A 17,975-nucleotide genomic window follows, 5' to 3' on the forward strand; every position below is an offset into this window, starting at 1 on the left:
TGCCATATAGTGCCATCAACTTTTGGAGTAGCATATACAAGTTGGGGCTCGCACACTTTGAAAATAATTTGGAAAAAGTGATTCAGATCTTGCACAAGCATAAAAGCCACTACTGTTCATTAAAGTGGCCCAACCTTTTTCAGGCTTCTGTATAAGCCTGAAAAGAAAGTGGCTGCTTTAAGAGTTACCTTAACTTCAAAAGGATTGTGTTACAGACTCACTGAAGTATGTGGAGTTACACTAATGGAAAGCATGAAAAAGGATGCTTGGTGGAATGAGGAGGAGGCTGTGGATGATGAAAAATGCAGATAAAAGAATGATCACAAATGGTGATTAATTACTGTATAATGGCCATAAAGAAAAAAGATAGTTGCAAAGAAAGTAGTCAAAGAGAACAAATAGTCAAGTTTAAAATCAGAGAAAATGCAGAGGAATTTTGATGGAAATAAAAAAAATTGTTGTGGAAATGGGTGAATAGGGCTAAATAAGGAGCCTCCTACCGAGTGAATGAAAGTAAAAATAAAAGTGCTTTGGGATGAAACCGAAGTGAGGGAGTCCTGGAAGGAATATTTTTAAGATTTGTGTAGGAATGATAGTGATATGTTGAAGAGTGGATGTGAAATAATTGCTAGAAATCTTAGAGTCCAAGAAAAAAATGATGAAGTCATCAATGCTGTGACAATGTGGAAAAATGGTACGGCTGCAGGTATAGAAGGTGTATCTGGAGAAGGGTTAAAAAAATGAATGTTGTTTGGTTTTGGAGTGGTTGCATGCAGAAGTGTCTGCAGGGGGATCAAGGACAGGGGCAAATGGTGAGAGCAGCACTGTGCTGTGGTGATGCAAACTCTGCCTCTTCTGTATGCATGTTGGGACACTGCGCACACATAGAAAGGGGGCAGGACTTGCATTGCAATGGCATGATACTGCCTTTGTCATTTTGATTACAGCATTGGAACCCGTGGATCACTTTGGCTATTACTGATTAACATGTGTGTGAACATTGCATCTGTGTCTTAAGATTGGAAGAATGCTGTTTTTATTCCAGTATAGAAAGGGAAAGGTAGCAAAAAGGAATGTAGAAGAGGTCAGATTGTTAAGTATGCTAGGAAAGCTGTTTGGAAAAATTACGATTAAAAGAGTTCAAGAGGTGACAATAACCACAATCTAGAAAATGTAGTGTGGGTTTATGCTGGGCAAGGGGTTGGCAGACCAGATTTCTGCACTTCAACAGATCATTGATAAACGTATGAATGTAAGGAAGAAAATGTATTGCATGTTTGTGAAATTTAGAGTAAGCATATGATAAATTGAACAGGCTTGAATTGTGGATTCAGTATGGAAGGTATATGATAGATGTATAATATGCATGAAAAATTGAATGCTTACTGAATGTTTTAACACTGAGCATGGAGTAAGACATTGGTTGCTTAATGTATATATGGATAAATGTATAAGGAATGGTTGTGGTGATATCAGAGGTATATGTGAATGTATTTGTTCTTATGCTTGAGAGAAAAGGGAAGATTGAGAAAGTGGGTGGGATGGAGTTGATGAGATCCTCAAAAAGAGAGAAGTCTAGAGAAGACAAACGGAGTATAGAAAAGAGCTCCACCCCATTCCTGCTGCAATGTCCCAACTTATGGATGTTCCCCCCACCTCACAACTAGCTGGCGATGTGTTGAGGGGGATGGCAGTGATGCCAAGGAAAAAATCAGTGACCTTGGCTATAACCAGTGGCACACTTAGTCAGGGCAGCATCAGGCAATTGAACAAGCACAGGAGAGATAGGAAGGGGATTGGCAATTTATTTATCTATTCATTTATTGAAAAGATTATATAGTTGCCCATCTTATGTAGCATACCCCTGGATGGCTTACAAACAATAATACAATTAATAAAATCTTCACCACCACCATAAAATCTCCTGGCACCTCCAAAAGCAACACACCCCTCACATCTAGCAAAGAACTTTTTTGGCTCCAGCCACACACTACCCCAATGTTTCTGGGAAAAGTCAGATCTTCAAGGCTAGGAGAGCAGGGGCTGCCAGATCTCAGGGGGAAGGGTATTCCAAAGAGCAGGGGCTGCTGCTGAGGAGGGACACTGCCTAGGTCCTGTTAGATGGCAAGACCTAAGGGAAGGGATCTGGAGCGGGCCCACCCTATCACTCCTTCTATAGGCTGGTTGCTGGGTGCAGCTAAGGGATGAAACGCTGGGCTTGTAACTGGAGTGGCTCCACCAACAGTGGACAGAAGAAAAAGATCAGCTTGCTTCTGTGTCTGGTGCTGAGCAGCATCCTGAAATTCTTTGTAGGTTTTAGCACAGGCTGGAAGAGGAGGAGGAGGTTAAAATGAGGCTTGCAGAGGTGACCAGGTCTTGCACATGAACGAACAGGTGAGAGCTGCTTAGGTGTGCATGGATGGGTTGCACAATTACACGCATGCCTTAATGGAACTGCTGAGGCTTTTATTTAAACACTTGGTTAACATGTTTTCCTGTCCCTGTGCAACTCATTCTTATGCACATCTGTTCCAAAGTAAATCCCTCTGCATTCAGATGGGCTTCCTCCCACATTTGTATAGAACCAGGAACCTCTTCTTCGTTCTGCATTTTTCTTACGAAGGAGAAATAACTTGGGCAAAGACATCACCATCCACAGTCCTCTAAACCAATTGGTCACCCTTTAATAAGTACAACAGCAAGCAAGAACTATTGAACCGTTCTCGTAATGGAATGTCAGTCCAGATGATCACTTAAAAGCCACGTGCAGCGTCAGGAAATCGGCAAACGACCACAGGACACCGCAACTGAACAACAACAAAAGGGCTCCGTACGCTCAGTTGGGCTCTGTTTGCAGTATGAGCCGTTTCGATTTAGAACTCGAAATGTAGGTACCAAGTTCCCCCGCCTCTAAGGTTTCCCTGAATGCCATTTCCCGCTGGCCAATGAGGAAGCCTTAAATCTTCAAGCGACTCTCTAGGCAGGAAGGAAGTCTGCTTCTCTTCCCGGCTGGGAGAGGAAGTTCGAGAGACGCCTTCGCGGGAGGCTCGCTGTTTCCCCGTCCGCGGCGGAAAGGGTAGAAGGCGGGCGGCGGGCGGCGGGCGGCGGGCGCATCGGTGTCGGGCGGTTGAGGTGCGATGCTAGCACCTGGTTTAAGGCTGCTGCGAGGCTTGATTTGAAGGGACGCATTTTAAAAACAAAAGGAAATGTATGTGTTCATTACAGTTGCCTGGGTGGGGTCTAATTAGTGCCCCACCAAGGCTCAATTTTCATATTTGGCCTGGAGAATCCGGTGAGAGTGCTCCTGAGCGGCTGCAGAGGATTTTCCCCTCGACTGATAAATGAGGCGGCTTTCAGATTAAAGGCATGGACTTCCTCTGCGAACGAATAAGTACTATTGATGGTTAGAAGTTCAGAAAAGAATACAGATGCATTACAAGCAGGCTTTCAAGTCTGGCATGTATTTCATATTGCACTTTAAACAAAAACTTGAAGCAAAAATAAAAATAAAAACCAAGAAAACACTATAACTGGCATATAAATTAATAAACAGCAGACCACTCCTGGAGTAGGGATTTTATGTTCCCTGCGTTTCTTCTTTATTTTCTGTTGTTACTATTATTATCATTTAATAAGTTAAACTAGATGGGTGTGCATTTTAGCAAAGAAGTCTGGGAAATTTTAACCTAAAATTAATGTTTTTTTAAAGATGACATAAATATTTGGCATAGTTGTGGTTTAAAACTGCAATGTCTATAATTTCAACTGATCTTAAATGGCTCTGGACTTATGATCCCAAATGTAAATTTTATGGGTAAGGTGGCCTATGTTAGCCCCAGTGATGTCCGGCCAGGGCCCTTTGTCAGTTGCTGCTGTGCAGAAAAGCTACAGGAATCAGCATCTTTGTTTTTTTTTTAAAGTATGAATAGTTTGTCAGTTTGTGTCTTGCGATTGAAGAGAAGTACCTGAAATTTAGTTTCTGAAGTATTTTTTCCAGTAGCCAAAAGATCAGCTTGCTTCTGCACCTGGTGCTGAATGTCTTTGATATTTCATTTCCCTCTACATGATTAGCAGAGGCAGAACGAATTCCATAAAATATAATTTAAAAATTGGATAAATTGTTAACATTTGCAAATTGCATAAGTGAATGATGATAATTGTCCTTCGTGTGTATTTATACAGTTTATTATGCAGTACATAAACTGCAGAATATTTTTATTGCTTTATGTTGCTACAGTTATGCTGTAGTTTAGATTATTCTAACGTGTATTGCAGAACAAATTGCAAAATAGTGATATTATTTAAATAGCAGAACATTATTCTGCATATTTGTATTCCAGAACTTTGCAGATTTCTTGTGTCTGTGAGATACAGAACTGGGATTGATGCAGAATTGTTCTTAGCCTGTTCAAGACTCTGTTGGAGGATCTGGCTATGTGACAGAGAAGGGAGTTTGTGATTTCACGGCACCAGTTCTCCTGGGACTAAGGGCTACAGTATCTGGCTTCTCTAGGTACCCGTACTGTATTGGGAGAGGCCAAATGGACTTCAGGCCTGGTGACTCTCCTACTTGCCCCTACTTAACCGTGTGGAAGAGCTGGGACTTGAAAGGGCTAATTGTCTTCATTACAATTCCAATTTATGTCATATCTTACATTGTAATTGTTCATTTGAAGTAGATTACCTTAAGTACTATCGCAAAAAGGAAGTAGATAATGTTGCAGAGAGTAGTTAGGTATTCTACACTGGCAGGGTTTTTTTAAAAAAACTTCCTCATTAGCAGGCCTATTACCAATTTAGAAGAATGTAGCTGTCAAAACCAAAGTAACCTAAATGCAGATTTATTGCTTGAAAAGCAGACATCTGGTACCACAATGACCACTTTACTTTGTTTCCCTTCCTTCCCATGAAGCATTCTGAAGAAGGGAAAAGCCTGCATGTGCCTCTTTAACTTGCCCTAAATTAACACAGTATTCTTTTTATGGTCTTTATGGAGCCAGTTGTGCAGTTTTGTCACAGCAGGTGGCAGCCCCTAACCGAGAATATTGCCACTGAGAATTTTCATTCAACATAATGGAAATTCTTTCCCTGAGTTCCAATCAAGTCTTTCCACTTTGGTAAAGAGGACTAGATTGTACCAGGTAATTTTGATTTTAATTCAGGATTCCCAAATACTTTTTCTCTCAAGTTGCTAGAGAGTCTTGCCATTGCAAGGCAAAGTTTCCTGTTACAAAATGTTTTTTGTTTCTCCTCCAGCCTGAAGCTAATTTATTGGGAATATTATGTGTGTTGTAGGGACTGGGAAGATAAATATGAAGTATATCAGTAGCCGCGGAGGAGCAGGAAGTTTCGATTTTGAACATGCTCTCTTCTCTGGGTATGCAGCAGATGGGGGCCTTTTCATGCCTGAAAAAATCCCAGTCCTGGACAGTGCCAGACTTCGGACATGGAGCACCTTTTCTTACTTGGAGCTGGTAAAGGAACTGTGTTCGGTTTTCATCTCACCTGAACTCATTCCAAAGGCAGAGCTGAATGGTAAATTAAAACCAGAGAGATATAAAATGAGACAGCTTAAGCATTATTATGGTAGTCCTCAACTTAACGATGGCAATTGGGACCGGAATTTCTGTCGCTAAACAATGCAGTCGTAAAGTGTGACTGCATCACTTAATGATGGCAATCCCTGCAGTCTGGTTGCCATCGTTAACTGAATGCCACAATCATTAGGTGAGGCAATTGCCTGCTGGCTTCCTACAACCAAAGTCAGTGGGGAAGCTGGCAGGAAGTTGCAAGTCCCAGGCCAGCAGGCAGGTAAGTGGCTGCTGCTGGGTGGGGGAGGGAGCTACGGGGTCTGGAGGGGTGTGGGGGAGGGTCAGGGAGGGTGCGAGGGGGTGCACAAGGGTGTGTGCAAGAGGTGCAGTGTGGATTGGGATGTGCAGGGTGCAGGTTGGGGAGGGTGCACAGGGGCGTGCAAGGGGCCAGTGTGGCATGAGTGCAGAGGGGCTGGGGGAGGGTGCGTGGGTGGGGGACACTTACCCCAGTGACCTGTGACCTTCCCTGCTGGCTTCCCCATTGACTTTCTGGGGAAGGCAACAGGGAAGGTTGTAAATGGTGATCATGTGATCACAGGGCACTGCAACTGGCTGTAAGTGCAAACCAGTTACCAAGCTCCCAGATCATGACCACGTGACTGCAGGGGTGCTGGGACGGCCAGAATTCCAAGGACTGGTGGTAACCACCATTCGTTCAGCACTGTTGTACCTTTGAAAAGTGTTTCAGAATTGGTTTTTCAGGTTTTTCTTCAGTTGCTTTAATATTTTTTCATTTCCCACCAACTATATGCTAGCCTGTTGGGTTATTTTAACCAAAAGAACTTGGCCAGAGTTCTGCCAGGTTTTCCTTCTAGCCCATGTGATAGGAAGAATGGTAATAATCTGTGTATTTTCCACCAGTCAATGGTGAACTCATCAGATGGGAAGGTGTCAGGGATGAGGGGGAGTCAGTGTGGGTAGCTCATATAGTCAGTGAAAACTACATATCCATGGAAGGGAAAGCAGTTAGTGCTTGCTTCCCCAGCACAGGTGGGAGGAGCAAAGAAACAGAGAAATCCACCTGTCACAACTGCCATCTGAGCAGAAGATCTGGCCAGTGTCATTGACAAAGTTGAAGAACAGATTGAAATCTGGATAGCAATTTCTTAAGCCAGTTTCATTTCCAGCTGATTTTAGGATTGGTCACGAGAAGCTTAATGCTGATGTGCAAAAGAGCCCTTAGAGAGATACTATGCATAAAACCCCCTAAAATGTGGTTTCCATAGGTTGAGGACATCGTACATTATCTTTTACATGTTCCCTGGCTAATGAGGTTTTTCTCTCTCTCTAGGCCTTATTGATAGAGCATTTATCAGGTTCAGACACAAAGATGTTGTTCACTTATCAAGACTAAAAAATGGCTTGAATATCTTGGAGCTTTGGCATGGGGCAACATATGCATTTAAGGATTTGTCATTGTCCTGCATGGGGCAATTCTTACAATACTTTCTAAAGAAAAAGAAGAAACATGTCACGATTCTAGTGGGTAAGTTTGCAACCAGAACCATCTTGACAGATTTGGGCTTATTTTTAATAGTGCGGTATTTTTGTTCAGGATGTATTTGCTGGCTCAGAATGTAATGATGAATTTGCTGGCTGAGAATTTGCTGGTTCAGAATGTAATGATGGCCACTGATACGGAGGATTAGAAAGATAATACCAAATGGATCCTGTTGGTATATATGAGGAAATATGCTTGCCACAGAACACTGGCCACTAGAAGACCATAGGAATCTCAGGCTATTGCACTCATGCCTTTATCACATGTGAGCTTCCTAGAAGCATTTGGGAATGTCCCTTTCTTCAGGAGAGTCCTCAGCTGAAGATTGGGCTTATACTTTTTCCTAGAAATGGTGAACGGTTCCCTGTGCAAGCACCGAGTCATGTCTGACCCTTTGGGGGGACGCTGCTTTCGCGATGTTTTCTTGGCAGACTATAGCGGGGTGGTTTGCCATGGCCTCCCCCAGTCGTCACCTTCCCCAGCAACCTGGGCGCTCATTTTACCAACCTCAGAAGGATGGGAGGCTGAGTCGACCTGAGCCGGCTACCCGAGAATCCAGCTTCATCTGGGATTGAACGGGTCGTGGGGAGAGTTTCGGTTGCAATACTGCCGCCTACCACTCTGCGCCACATGAGGCTTGCTTTCCTAGAAATACCAGCTTTCAAATTGATTGTAAAGGCAGCACCAGGACCATCTCCAACCATCATGGATGATTCCAGTTGGGATTCATGAACCTTTCCATTGAGCTCTTGTGAACACAGGCAACTCTGAGTGCTGAATCCAGAGGCAGAAAGGAAGGATATATTGCTTCAGGTGGCAGAATCTTAGAAGTAAGATCTCTAGGAAATCATCTATTGCTCCCAAGTGATCCTTCTACAGGATGAGCCCTAGGATGCTGCAGCTGTCAGAATGGAAGCCAAAGCATAAAAATCTTAAGCAGAGAACAGACAGGAACTGGGATATCAAGCAGGATTGCAAACCCACTGAATGTTCCAGGTTTCCTTGGTTACTGGCCTAGGTGTGACCATACTCTGCTTGTTGTTGAACTTGTTCTCTAACTACTGTCTACTGTAGTAGTGGCTATTGAACTACCCTCCCCTCTGCTTTCACATTCTAGATTGATTTTGCTGTTTTTGGAACCTCAATCCTGGCTGTCTATTAGAATTCATTGTTTCCCCATTTGTGGATGTTGTATCTTTGAGACAGGATGTAGAAAGAAAATGCTGGGCTAGATAGCTCCTAGCCTCCTATAGAAGTCCCATTTTATGTCTGTGTGGAGAGAGAGAGAGAGAGAGAGATTAAAACAACAATATATAAATATAAAATTACTCTTAATAAATAATTATAAAATAAAAGTAAAAATGTCCAAGTGGCAAAAGAATCTGACACAGGCCGTATGTGGAAGGAGTGATCTAAGATAGCAGCCATCCCCATGTAGAACTGTTCCGCTCTCTGCTCCAAGTGAGGCGACAGAGCCAGGTCTTCAGACTCCTCTGGAAGGCCAGGAGTGATGGGGCCAGTCTCACCCTTGTTCATCGTTCCGCTGTATTGCTTTTTTATTATTATTTGAACTTCACAGTCTTAGAGTCTCAAAACAGTTTTGTCCACAGATCTAAAAATGTATCCATGGAGATTTAAAGTGGATCTTTGGTGGAATTTAAGTTTTGATTTCTACTGACCTAAAGATTACTGCTTTACAGTAGTTCTGCTCTTTCAGGGTTTCAAAGTATATAAATTGTCTTCAACTATTTTGGAACAGGGACTTCAGGAGATACTGGCAGCTCAGCAATTGAAAGTGTCCGGGGTGAAAAGAATGTAGATATATTTGTTCTGCTACCGCATGGCTTTTGCAGCCAAGTGCAAGAACGACAGATGACAACAGTGATTGAGAACAACGTCCATGTGTTTCTTAGTGAGTAATTTGATAGCTGTTCTATTTTAGAATGCCTGATTTGTGTCAGTGTAAACTGCTGGACACTTTGCCTTTAACCTCTTCTGCAATGTCAGGCAAACTACAAAATAGAGCCTTCTCTTGCATTTTGAACTTTGTCAGCAGAGTTTTCTGGCCTACAGCCAGATTGAGAAATACTTTTAATGATCTCAATTTCTAAATCTCACTTTGCACAGTATGAAATCTAATTAGGGAGGGGAGTTGGAGAGAGAGTTAGATCATCTGTATTTCTGATCTGAAGGAACATCTCTTTCCCAGATTAAATCATATTTTTGCAAAGTGAGGGTGTAAATTAGAAATCTTTGCATCTCATATGAATGAATGCTTTCCAGAGGTGTCTGCATGTTCATAGCCCTAGAAGATCAGTGAAAGTATTACTTTAGTCAGAAATAAAACCTTAGCACCTGGGTATAATTGCTGAAGAAGGATACAGGTAACTTAAAGAGGAACGTAAGGGAAGCATAGGCCAAACAGATAGAGGAAAAAAGCTATGGAAGGGATAAAGGTGGGACTCTGAAAAATCCTTAGAACATTTCAGAAGTGTTGATGTGCTTTGGACGAGGAAAACAAGAATACAAGGAAGACAGATTAAAAGGTCCTTCCAAGAGAAAGGTAAAAAAAAAAGAGGAACAGATACGTAATGGACTCTAAAACTAGCACCTGAAGAAACAACAGGTAGGGCAATAGGTAACTGGAGAGGGAAAAGGCTAAGGAATATGAGTGTTCGACAAACAAACAATGTATTATTGGAAGAAAGAAATGGAAACACCATAGAAAAGTATAGGGCTGAATACAGTGGGCCAGGGAAGCCAAGTAGACATTGGGTTGCTGGCCATTTGTTGAGTCTAGAAGCAACAGGAATTGTGCAAGTCCTAGCGGTGGTTGTCACTGCAGCATTGTTATCTAACAAACTCAGGAGATAGGTCCAAGAGACCCTGAATGTAAGGGCAGCATTTTACAATTATTTGGATGACAGGCTTCTACTTTAGTATACGTTCCTTGTATTCCCTTTTCCTGAAAAATCTCTGCTCCCACTCACACTTGGCCCCTCCTTCCACTGCTCATGGAAGTAGGCACAGCAGAGGGAAGGTTCCTTTGGTTTGTGATATCATGGTGCTGGGCAGAAAAGGAGGGTTGGGTTTTGCTCGAGGCTTATCGTCATATAGATGTATAGTGTGACCATTGGTTTTGGGCATCTCAGTTACTCTTTCATAATGGGCAGGGCACAGATTAAATCAGACTGGCTACCATGAAGGTCACCTGTACTTAGGAGAGTAATTTCACATTGGCAAATCGGGCAGATCCACTTGGAGAAGGAGGTGGGGAGTGACAAATCAAGGCTGATCTTTTCACAGCTTCCTTCACCCCTGGGGAGGCAGTGGGGTGATATGTGAAGTATACATCTAGATGGGAAGAATTGGCACATGACATCTGCTCTTCCTTTTCTTGCTTTTTCCTTGCTCTCCAGCTGAAGGAAATAGTGATGAAATTGATGAACCCATCAAAGAATTGTTTGCAGATGAGGATTTTTCAAGAAAACACAATCTAATAAGTTTGAATTCAATTAATTGGTCTAGGATTCTGGTGCAGATTGCTCATTATTTCTATGCTTATTTCCAATGTGCACCAACTATGGAGGCTGTTCCACTGCCAACTGTGGAAATTGTTGTTCCAACTGGGGGAGCAGGAAATCTCACAGGTCAGTGAAATTTGGGAGAGATGGGCGGTAATAAAATAAATAAAACAAAATAAAATAAATAAATTTATCAGTATATTTGTTGGCTTTCAATGAGTTTGCCTAAAACAAGTGTTCTCAAATGTGTTGGATTTAAACTCCCATTACCTCTTACAATTGGCTGTGCTAGCTGGAGTTGACTGGTTTTGTTAATGTAGATCAGCCTTTCTCAACCTTTTTGACCCTGGAGGAACCCCTGAAATATTTTTCAGGCCTCGGGGAACCCTTGCACATTCAGGCTCAAATATAGGCCAGAAGTTACAAAATTACAATATTTGTTTCATGTGTAGGCCTGTATATATGCATTAACAGTGTTCTTAAACTAAAAAATCAAGAATGAAACTTACCTCTTTAATGTGAAGTTGCCTGAATTTGAAATATTTTTTTAAACAAATTGTGATCTCCCAGGGAACCCCTAGTGACCTCTCACAGAACTGTGGCTGAGAAGCTCTGCCTTAGTGAGAAGGAGGATCTTCATGACCTATGGATTTTGCCTTAGAATTCATGAAAGCAGATGGCTTTTAAGTTTCTCACTTGGAATACAGATCTGTAGTAAAGATGTATTGATTCATCTCTGTTGCGCAAAAATACTGAAATTGCAGTTTTTTGTCCAGCTGGGTGTATTGCGCAGAAGATGGGATTGCCTATTGAACTGGTGGCTGTGGTAAATGAAAATGATATTGTACACAAAACTATTCAGCAAGGTGATTTTTCGGTGTCCAGGAATGTGAAAAAAACACTGGCATCAGCAATGGATATTCAGGTACAGTAAGCATCTGCTTAATTGGAGATTGGCGTTTTCTTCTGTTTAAAATGAAAGAACTATCAGGGCCAGTTCCCCCTAAGTGCCCTTAAAGTCACTCTGCTCTATTGATTTTCTCTCCTATCTTTCAACAGACATGTCTCCTGACACGATTTATTCCCAGTATCAGAAAACAATTTTTTACAAATGGTATCTAAAAGGTTTAAACTGTGAACAGCAGCATAAAACAAATGTTAAGAAAGCTCAAACAGTTAAACAGTCAGTTAAAACAGCCAGTAGAAAGCAAAAATTAAACAGCAGAACTAAGATTAATTCAGCGATTACATTGCAGCCCAGAGTTAAACAGTTAGGAAAGAAGCCTTCACCTATGCCCGAAACACAATACGGTAGGTACCATATGTATCTTGACCGTGAAGGGTATTCCAGAGCTGAGGGGCCACCACAGAGAAGGCTCTCTTCTTGCCTCTACCTACCACACTTCGGTATGGGCAGGAACCCAGAGCAAGGCCTCAGATGACCTTGGGGCTCAGATGGGAAAATAAAGGAAACAATGTCCCAGTTACCATGAAGTCAGAATTTGTATTCTTATAGAAGCCCCTCTAGGAGTTTTTTTCAAATGAGTGAGATAAAAAATACTTTTGTCACTAGCCCATGACAAGAAATGCCCCCTTACTCACTGCTATTGGGTGGAATTAGTTATTTCCCCTTGTGTCTGTAAAAACACTGAAAAGTAAATGACTGTGTGCTACAAGAAAGAAATTGATTTAAGATTTAAGATGCTGAAGAAAGGCTCAGTTTTCTTTCGTTATAGCAGGCAATTATTTCAGTGAATGCTTTTAAAAGTCTTTGGTGAAAACAACTTCCTTAGTGCTTGATAAATGGTTGCAAATTGTTAAATAAAGTACAATAATTAGTCCCCTGCCTCCAGTTCCTTCACCCTTCCTCTGCGTTTTTTTGGGTCAAATTTAAAATTTCATTTTGCATGATACATAAATAATAAGATTTCTACACAGATAACACATGAATCCAACACTTGGAATAAGAACTGTGACTGGAAAATTCATTCCTGGGATGCATTTAAGAATATGAAACACAAGTTGAAAAAAGATGTAGCAGAAATGGCTGATGCACAATCTTTTCTGTGCAAAGGTACCTTACAATATGGAGAGGATTTTTTGGCTATTCTCTGGATCAGACAGTAATTTGGTCAAAAGTCTGATGGAAGAATTTTATACTACTAAGAAAGTAAAACTTCCTTCAGAGTTGCAAAATAAGGTTAGTTTTGTTTTGATTCCATATTCATAAAAATTGATTCCTGCCCTTATTTACATGTGGAACTTCACTTCCTCTGTCAGGATCCAGTCTGTGTACTCTTCTCAAAGTTGATTTAATTAAACTAATAAAACTTTATCCATGTTATCAAAATTGATGAGTTACAGATTTAAATTAGGTTCAGTATAATTTGTTCTTCAGAAATTAGGAAAACTAGTTTTATGTTAGGCCTACTTTATTGCTACAACCTTGTGAGGAAAGTTATAAATTTGATAAATAAATGAATAAATATTGAGAAGGTGATTGGGCAGCAGTTGCAGAGTCTTGGTGGAAATGGATTATCTGGACCCATTCCAGTCAGGTTTCAGGGCAGGGTATAGTACAGAGACAGCACTGGTTGCTCTTGATGAACTGTAGTGGAGCCAGGATGGGAGTGGTGCGTCCATCCTTGTGCCCCTTGCTTTCAATATTGTTGACCACAGTATTCTTCTGCATTTGCTGTGGGGGTTGGGAGTGGGGGCACTGTGTTACGGTGGCTTGCCTCCTTCCTCAGTGGTTGGTTCCAGTCACTTGACAAGAGAGATTGCATCTGAGGCCCCTCACTTGTGGGATCCCTCAGGGTTTGATGCTCTCACTCCTCCTGTTTAACATTTACAGGAAACCACTGGGTGAGGTTATCTGTCAGTTCAGGGTTTGGTATCATCACTATGTTGATGATACCCAATTGTACATCTCAACTGCAGGCTAAGCAGATGAAGTTGTCAGGGTACTGACCCAATGTCTGGAAGCTGTCTGGGCCTGGATGGGGAGGAACAGACTTTGGCTTGATCCTGAAAAGACGGAGTGGCTGTAGCTGTTTGAGGCCCTGTGGTTGGGGACTCTTTTACCTTTGATCTTGGATGAGGTTGCACTTCCCCACTTGGGACTAGTGTGCAACTTGGGGGTCCTCCTGGACTTACAGCTACTGCACAATGGTAGCTGTGGCCAGGAGGACCTTTGCACAGGTCCAACTTGTGTACCAGTTGCACTCTTTCTTCAGCTGGGAGGCCCTTCAGATGGTTACTCACACCGTAATCACCTCACGATTGGCCTACTGCAGTGTGTTCTACATGGGGCTCCCCTTCCAGACCATTGGGAAGCTATAGCTGGTTCAAAATGCAGTGGCATGAGCAGCAGTGGGCACTTCTCATTATGTCCATGTGTCATCGCTGCTACGTGAGCTGCAGTTATCATTTGGCTTTCAGGTGCAGTTCAAGGTTCTAGTCTTTACCTATAAAACACTTCATGGCATAGGGCCTGGTTATGCATGGGACAACTTGTCTGGTGCATTCAGGCAGAGTGGGTGTGCTCCAGGTCCCCTCAATTAAACACTGCCATCTAATGCCTTCTCTGTCTTGGCCCTTGCCCTCTGGAACAGCATCCCCCTAGAGTATGCTGAGCTCCCATTCTCCTGGGGTTCCAGAAGGCTTTTAAGACCTGGCTTTGTTCCCAGACCTGGGATTAGGGTGGCTGTGGAGCTCCTGTTAAATCTTTCTTGCATGTTGGGGAGTGTTGTTTTAGTCCAGGCAGTCATGTGGTTTTTAGTTGGTGGTGGTTTTTAACATATGTATTGGACATACCGTAAGTCACCCAGAGTCTTCTTGGAATTTGGCAGTCTTAACAAATCCAATCAATCCCCTAGGCTTAAAGGTTTAAGGTTTGAAAGTATGTCACCAGCACTGTTGATCTTGGCATATGTTGTTACTTTTGTCCCACTCATCCATATTAACAGATTTTGCTCTTTCTGAAATTTCAGTAAGGGTGCACATGTGTGTCTGAGCAATTTCTTAGTGTCAACAATGAAACACTTCAAAATAATTTAAAATAGAATAGAATGGGGTCAGTAGATAACCAGAGTGAATGAATGTTAAATGTTTCAACTTGGCAGATGGAGTCTTGAGTTGGATTGGAATTGTGGAGTTCAAATCCCAGAATTTGGTAGAATTTGCCTAGTGACTCTACTTTAGAGGGATTGTCAGGTGATTGCATAAAAAACCCCCTATGAACTTTGCCTTGAACTCCTTGGACAAACAATAAGATTTAAAAAGCAGTGGTACTGAAATGAGTGGTTAATTGTTATACTTTTTCACTGGCTGGGTGAAATCTCAGTTTCTTTATGTGATTGCAGATCCTTGAAGGTGTGAGATCTTGCAAAATCTCAGATGAAGAAATTATTCAAACCATGAAACACTGCTGGGAGGACAACCATTACCTTTTGTGTCCCCATACGGCTGTTGCTGTTTCCTACCATTACAAGCATGCCAGTTGCCATCCAAATATGTAAGGAGAATATTACACTCTGCATGAAAAACTTTGTCTCTAATATTGGCCACTTTCTATTCTCAGATAGGGAGGTTAATGTAATTACCAAGTTATGAAATGGATTCAGAGAATTTAAGGCCAGTTAGCTTGACACCTGATTGAAAGCAATGTATTTTTTTAAAAAAACTTGTTGAAGATGATCAGCATTATTTTTCCAAAGGTAAGCCATGTTTCATTAATGATTTAGATTTCTCGGAGATTATCCAGGAGGAACTGTGTACTTTCACAAAGCTTTTCAAAAAGGTTTCTGAATAAACCTAGCATTTATAAGAGGACAGAATCCAGTCATAGATTAATAACTTGATAAAGGAATAAATGAGTTTAGGCAACCTGATGATATCTAGATGTTTTTGGGCTTCAACTTCTGTCAGTCCCAGTAGTATGGCCATTAGCAAGGAATTATGAGAGTTATAGTCCTACCACTAGAATAAATATACAGTTAATGGAGAAATATAAATAGTAAGGCCTTCACTGAGACCAGTCTTTTAATTAGTTCATATATTGGAATTGGAATAAAATTTGAGAATGAAGTGGTGAAGATTTCTGATGACAGCAGATTATTTGGGGATAAAAACAAAAGGATTCTGATGTAATGATTGCCTAATCCCAAATACTCAGTCTCACAAGCTCGGGCTTAAAGATAACTGATTTATTAAAGGAATAGTATGCAAATACAGAGAAAGCTGAGAATGAGCAAAAGCGCGCCAAATACAAACTTAAAAGCCTTGCTTGTGAGCAGGTCCCGCCCCGTCGCCCGTCAGGACGCTCCCTCTCCCAGGTGCTAGAAGCCGTTAGACGCGCCTGGGAAAGTAACCTTGAACAGGAGCGCAAACCCAAACATGCATTCCAAGCCCTCAAAACAATGGAGGGCGAAGGAATGGAAAAACCCCGGGTGAAGGAACACGGAACAGAAAAAGACATGTGAAACGTTACAATGTTAACCAGACATTAGAACGAGAACATGACATCTGATGAGTTCTAAAGGTCTCCAGAAATCTTTTGGAACATGGATGAAAGGACAACAGAATTGCACTTCAGTGTAAATAAATATGAATCAGTAGTGAAAAGGAAGTTGGGAGCCTAATGCAAACATCAGGTAAGTGTCCAACTGCTGTGAAAAAGAGTGAATTCCATAGTAAGGAATGTTAAGGAAAATGTAACTGGCAATGGTGCTTTTATAGTAAATCCATTTATGTTGTGACCACAGTGCATACAGTGAAAGTTTTGCAAGGTTGGACAAAGTAAAAAAAAGCGACCATACACAGCTCCATCCTAGTGCTTTTTCCATTTATCCAAGTGGGGCGCAGAAACGTGCTGGAGCGAATGGGTTGTTTTGAAGCAAGTGTGAGTCCTTCTGTAGGTCTCTGGTCCATCGCTTGGAAATGACCCGATGACTTTTTTAGTAGCAGAAAACCCTTTATAGTAACAGAAGTAAGTCCCACTTTGATTAGTCTCTGGTAAGCAGGTGGAGGAGTGCAGCCTTGGAGTCTTGCTACATAGATGCGTCTGACGTCTTTCTTACCTTCACTACAGTTTGAGATGCTGCTTAGCTCCTGCCTCTCCTGTTAAGTTTGAAGATGCGGTTTGCAAAGCTGACCTCTCTCTGGAAGTCTCAGCTGAGATCAGCAAGCTGAAAGATATGGAGACCAGGTCTTGCACTCTGAAGAGAGGGGAAGACTGGGTTAAAATACTGCATCATCAGATAGAGGAAGTTACCAAGCAAAGATGCAACAACCAGAGTTGAACTTGTGTGAAGAATAATTGTAACGCCTGTGTGGAAACTGTGTGATAGTGGTGGAGTTGCTGCTGCTTTTGCTGATCAATGAAAAATAGTTTTGTTAAGATAAACCCATGCAAAATTACTAACAGTGATGATATTCTTTAATCCTGCAGAAGAAAAAAAGGAAAGTGAGCTGTGAGGTAGGCTTATACTAATAATGTTGATGTCCTTTACCATAAAGGTCTTACTTTGCTCTCTTCCACTGACTTTGGAGAGTTTCACCTGCTCCATCTGGGCATCCAAGAGAGCATTTTGTGGGTGACCTGCAAATGCTTATATGCATATCATTTACTCTTGCAATATACCCTTTGAAGCTGAATATGCCCAATATTCACAATAACATTTTGCATTAATTCTGTTTTTATCAGACACCCTGGTGAGGTCCCCAGCCTTTTCCTTTACATTATTGTTGAAACTTTGACAACTACCACGTTAGTCCGGTATCAGCAGCATAGCGTACCAATCCCAAGATTAAATAAAACATATTTCTAATTTAAAATTATCAGGTACAATCCAAATCCCCTATAAAGCCCTTCATGGCATAGGGCCTGGTTATTTGAGGGACTGCCTGTTTCAGTTGTTTTTGTTGTCCAAAATGATCGGGCAGAGTGGGCAAGCTCTGGGTCCCATTGGACTTTCTTTGGTTTTATGTTGTTTCTGGGGCCGTTCATGATCATTGCGTTTTGTATTTTTTAAAATTTGTAATTGTAAGCCGCCCAGATTTGTTGGGAGTCAAGCAGCCTATAAATTGGAGAGTATAGAGCACTTGTCAACTTTAAGACGTGTGGATTTCAACTCCCAGAATTCTCCAGCCAGCCATTCTGTCATACACCCAGTGCTATGGTTTGAAATGGAATAAAAGAGACAGACAGACATATGGGATATGAAAGTTGTATGACAAACTTCCACAAGGGGGCAGAATAACTTAAGCTTTGATTTATTTTGCTGGCAGAAACCAGGCTCAGTTCAGCTGCTATCTCATGGCTTAAAGTAGCTAAGCCTAATGTTTGGACTTTCTAGC

At 41.7% G+C, this 17,975-nt stretch overlaps 1 protein-coding gene across 5 annotated transcripts; it reads left to right on the forward strand.

The window, feature by feature from the left end:
• Positions 1-3,128: 3,128 nt before the first annotated feature.
• On the forward strand, positions 3,129-17,156 carry THNSL2 (threonine synthase like 2). 5 transcript variants are annotated; one of them, XM_063300381.1, is made up of 9 exons: positions 3,129-3,208; positions 5,296-5,535; positions 6,883-7,077; positions 8,852-9,004; positions 10,512-10,742; positions 11,393-11,541; positions 12,691-12,816; positions 14,981-15,132; positions 16,708-17,156. In XM_063300381.1, exons 2-9 carry the CDS (start codon positions 5,313-5,315, stop codon positions 16,916-16,918), a joined length of 1,440 nt encoding a protein of 479 aa, XP_063156451.1. In that variant the 5' UTR covers positions 3,129-3,208; positions 5,296-5,312; the 3' UTR covers positions 16,919-17,156. The 5 variants fall into 5 exon arrangements, with proteins under 5 accessions (XP_063156451.1, XP_063156455.1, XP_063156454.1 ...); XM_063300384.1 differs by having other exon boundaries at positions 3,147-3,208; positions 5,386-5,474; XM_063300382.1 differs by having other exon boundaries at positions 3,150-3,208; positions 5,386-5,535.
• Positions 17,157-17,975: the final 819 nt, after the last annotated feature.

The sequence above is a fragment of the Candoia aspera genome, chromosome 4, assembly GCF_035149785.1.
Source record: "Candoia aspera isolate rCanAsp1 chromosome 4, rCanAsp1.hap2, whole genome shotgun sequence".
NCBI lineage: Eukaryota > Metazoa > Chordata > Lepidosauria > Squamata > Boidae > Candoia > Candoia aspera.